General features: G+C 35.5%; 1 protein-coding gene across 1 annotated transcript; it reads left to right on the top strand.

The window, feature by feature from the left end:
- Positions 1 to 2,516: 2,516 nt before the first annotated feature.
- On the top strand, positions 2,517 to 3,724 carry LOC121806871 (AT-hook motif nuclear-localized protein 23-like). The gene is made up of 2 exons (XM_042207040.1): positions 2,517 to 2,592; positions 2,695 to 3,724. The coding sequence occupies exon 2, from the start codon at positions 2,724 to 2,726 to the stop codon at positions 3,549 to 3,551; it is 828 nt and encodes a 275-aa protein (XP_042062974.1). The 5' UTR covers positions 2,517 to 2,592; positions 2,695 to 2,723; the 3' UTR covers positions 3,552 to 3,724.
- The last annotated feature ends 1,046 nt before the right edge of the window (positions 3,725 to 4,770 follow it).

Consider the following 4,770-nt stretch of genomic DNA (forward strand, 5'->3'; position numbering starts at 1 on the left):
TGGACGTAGCTAACACAACGCTGGTGAACCACGTAAATTTGTGTCTCTTTACGTTTCTATTTGTCTCGATTATACAATTACTATATTCTATTTCCAATGTGATTTGTTGAGTACAAACTCAACCCACATCGGGAGTGACCCAAAAAGGAGAGGTTTGTTGAGTACAAACTCATCCCACATCGAGAGTGACCCAAAAATAAATCCATGCGGCTTGACCAAAAGTGGACAATATCAAACTACTGTTGCAGTCGATAATCCAACAACCTCAGATGCAAAAGTCCTAACAGACGAAAAATATTCTCATACAGCATCAATTTTTTTCATTCCTATCACGATATGAAGTCTAGCTTAAACATTATAAACCTTATTTTATTCAAGATGGAATTAGTATAATATAGTCAGGGTCATTGAATATTTTTTATCTTTTGCGATTTTCATGAGCTAGATCTGAGTTCCAAGTTCCAACTTGTTCTTTTCTTCATTTGTAGTATTGCTATATACTCATAAAAAGAAAAAGAGAGAAAAAGAGAGAAAAAGATGCTAGGTCAAAATTGCCTACTTTCACGAAATTGGCATAAACCATTTTTAGCATTTTAAAAGTAATTATGGGCTGGTTTTTCTTTATTATTAAAATAAACACATGATCAATGCCGAGTAATTTAACGTTGGGTTCTCTTTTATTACTACTATAAATAATTGATAAAGTCAAATAAGTATAATCTAATTCGTAAAGATAATATCCTAACCGAAGTAACACAATTTCCTACTGTGTACATAAAGCTATATGAAGTGTAAAAATAATTAAATATCATTGCACACATAAATATAATAAAGTATACTATGTAAAGATAAAGGTCGAGCATAAGAGAATTATTATCATATACATGCATCTTTCCACGACAACACAAGTAGTAATATTTTTACGAGACATCAAGGTATAGCAGTTAATTAATTAATTGAAAAGCCACTTATTGGATCTAATCTTATTATTATTACTATTATTATAATATTGCTAGGATAAGTGTATTCTATTATCAAATAAAATGATAGGGCCTGATCAGATGTATGTCGTTCAATATTATTATTGAGTTCGTTAAACTCACCAAATATAAAAAAATTACCACAATTATAATATCTGGAAAATATGAAAGAACAATTACTTTCTTAACTTAATCACATCATAGGGGTTCCTAGTGATGATATTATTATAATCCCGTTTCCACCTTTAGTTGGATAAAGGTACTCAAACGTTTGAAGAATTGCGCATATATATAATTAAAGTGTTTAATCAAGTGCTTATTTTAATGAAAACAATCTTTTACTAGATCACTAGAATCAGAATTGGAGTTTTAACTATAATTACATATCCAATTAATTCTAATTGGTTAGAGTGTGCACATCCTTTATATTAATGATGATTTTAGAAAGCAATTGGATTTTTCTATTACAAAGTGGTATGTATCTCAATTTTACTTCGTTTTAAATTATGCATCACTCACATGCACGGATATATCGGCGACTTTCTTGGAATATATATATATATATACATTAAATAAATTTTTCTCTTTTCCTCGTCGGTTAATTTTCGTTTTTCGATTTTTTGGTACATAAAGTTAATTTTGGATCTTCCATATATCATGGTCTATATTTCAATTACAATTTCTGTCGTATTTTATATGATACACAACATCCAAACTAAGACTAACAAACTAACAAGGTCAAAATAAATAAAAACAGCAAAAGAGAAAATAGAGCACCAAAACTATATAAAACACTAATATGATTTAAATATTTATCCCCATGGAACACGAACTAAAAGTTTATTAACACCTCTAAAATATACTACAAATACTTCAATCAATCATTGTGGAGTACTTAATGAGTTTATTAAATGTTATTAGCTACTACTATCTTCACAATAGTACGTACACATCGTTAAGATTTCGTCGTTTTAGGTATTGATAAGTGGAGTTGAACTACGAAAACGTTAATTAGAAGTAGTAGTGGTAATATACTAATATTATGTGGTCATATTCCTTGTTCATAAATAAACAAATTTACAGATTATTTTCTTCATATTTTCTCTATCCCTTAAAAATATAAAATATTTTCATTTTAATATGTTACTTAAAAATTATGAACTCTTTATTATGAAACCTTTTATTCTCTCATGAACTCTTTATTATGAAACCTTTTATTCTCTCAATCACATTTATTCTTTCTATCTCTCGATTGAAGTACTCCCTCCATCCCCAAAAAATTGATAAATTATATTAATACAGGTTTTAATGTGTAATTGGTAAAATAAAATAGATGAAAAAAAAGTAACAAAGAGAGAGGGAAAATATAGTGAAAGTAGTGTTAGTGATTTATGGAGTTCACGTTATTAATGGTGTGTAATTGTTTAAAACCTTTTCATATTTACAATTTGTCTAGTTTTAGGGGAAACTAGTCTATTTTTTTTAGGGTGTATATAATATACTGTATTATGGTATACTTTAAGCTCCAAATGGCTGTCTCTCTCTAGCTCTTCTCTCCTCCCCATTTCCTTTCTCCACACTCGATTCCCCTTGTTTTTCTATTCGCTCTAGGGTTTGATACTGTTTACGCTTTAAATTTGTTTATTTGGTCACATAAATATCGACTCCATTTTTATACTGTTTTCCTTAGATCGAAATAATAATTTTTTTTCAGGTCTCCTGTCTGTTGTGTTAATTGTATGTATGGCTGGTTTGGACCTCGGCTCCGCCTCCCACTTCGTCTCTCAGCTCCACCGCTCCGACCTCCACCTCCAGCGCCCTCCCGACTCCTCCGACGACAATGATTCCGCCCGCCACCAGTTCTCCGGCGAGAACACCGACAACAACTCCAACCCCGGCCTCGATCTCACCTCCTCCGGAGACATGGTGGGCCGCCGCCCCCGCGGCCGTCCCCCGGGCTCCAAGAACAAGCCAAAGCCACCCGTAATCATCACACGAGAGAGCGCCAACACCCTCCGGGCCCACATCCTCGAGATCGCCAGCGGCTGCGACGTCTTCGACGCCGTAGCCACCTACGCCCGCAAGCGCCAGCGCGGGATTTGCATCCTCAGCGGCACTGGCACGGTCACTAACGTGACCCTCCGCCAGCCCGCCGCGGCCGGGAGCGTCGTCACGCTCCACGGCCGCTTTGAGATCCTGTCCCTCTCAGGATCCTTCCTCCCGCCCCCTGCCCCGCCCGGGGCCACCAGCTTGACTATATATCTAGCTGGCGGCCAGGGTCAGGTGGTCGGGGGAAATGTTGTCGGGGCCTTGATTGCTTCAGGCCCCGTCATCATCATCGCCTCCTCCTTCACCAACGTCGCTTACGAGCGGCTGCCGCTGGAGGAGGAGGGGCTTCAGATGCAGCCGCAAACGTCGTCTCAGCCGCTCGGAGGCGGCCAGTTCTCCGATCCGTCCCTCGGGCTGCCCTTCTTGAATTTGCCTCTCAATATGCCTAACAACGGTCAGCTCCCAATCGACGGCGCTGGTGCATGGGCCGGAAACTCCGAAGCCGGCCGCCCCCAGTTTTAATTAATCAAGGTCAGAATATCATCATCTTCACAAACTAGAACAATTAATATTCTCCTTCACTTATCTTGTAAATTTAGGTCATAATTATTGTTTTTTTGTGGTGTTGCCATTGTACTACCTCTTGATTTGCCGAGTGATTCGAAGAAGAAGGAAAAAAAACTTGCGTTTGATGAGATTGTTTGAAATAATCTTTAGACATATTTGTGACTTTTGTGCGTGAGTCTTTGTTTATTGCAACTTGTGCACATAAAAATTTGTTTCTTCACAGAATCTTATGCTAGTACTTCAATTCATTTTTTAAATAAATATTTGAGGATAAGGGTGTGCATAAATTATTAATCTTGCACAAAAGTGTGTGCTTACAATTGATAATGCAGAAGATAAATCCTGTTAATCTAGTGATATCCTGAAAAGAAGTTGTATATAATGAATCCAATGAATATATGCATATAAACAAGTATGCTCGTGGCCAGCGCTAACGACAACTTGCTTCATATAATTAATAGGCTAATTTGTGCGACTTATATATAATATGTAACCACATAGATTCCTTTCTTTAACTCCAGCCTTGTTCTGTTAAGTCTTAGTTTATTAGAATGAGTTGTCTTAATTAAGTATAAGAGGAAGGAACTTTCTAGATCATTTTTTATTTAACTTTATTTTCCAAATTAAAGCTATGAAATTAATTAAGGAAAAGAAAGATAAGAGAGGAATACAATAGTCGGATGTTAAGTGAAATTATTACTGGGGAGTTTAGTATGACCAAGCATGCAATTGAAGAGGAAGAGGAATGGGGTAATAGATAAAGTAAATGAACAAAAGATACATTAACATCGAGGGTTTATCAAATTCTGTAAAATTAAATTTAATGTTTATGCGTGATACTGCATATGCATCTTACTTAAAATGTGTGTACATATGGGATTATATTCATGGAGACCGTAACTTTGCTGTAAACTTATCAATTATCAGGTTTGCTGCAAAAATTTCATGCTCTCTAATTTTTCCTTCATATATAACAATGCATTAGTTGTCCTTATACATAAACTAGGTATAACATTTTATTCAGATCTTAAATTAAAGCTGTATGGTAATTTAGATTAACCTCAGTAGATATCATGTGAGAAGTGAAATATGAAGTTATGAAGAGTGTGCGACTGCGTTTGTAATTTTCATTTTATTGTGTTTGTATGAAATCTGCATACTATTGAGGTTAATA

This window comes from Salvia splendens, chromosome 6 (assembly GCF_004379255.2).
Source record: "Salvia splendens isolate huo1 chromosome 6, SspV2, whole genome shotgun sequence".
Classification (NCBI taxonomy): Eukaryota; Viridiplantae; Streptophyta; class Magnoliopsida; order Lamiales; family Lamiaceae; genus Salvia; species Salvia splendens.

Bases quoted from the DNA above. Each gene is read 5' to 3' on its own strand.
- LOC121806871 (XM_042207040.1), top strand. From the start codon at position 2,724: ATGGCTGGTTTGGACCTCGGCTCCGCCTCCCACTTCGTCTCTCAGCTC.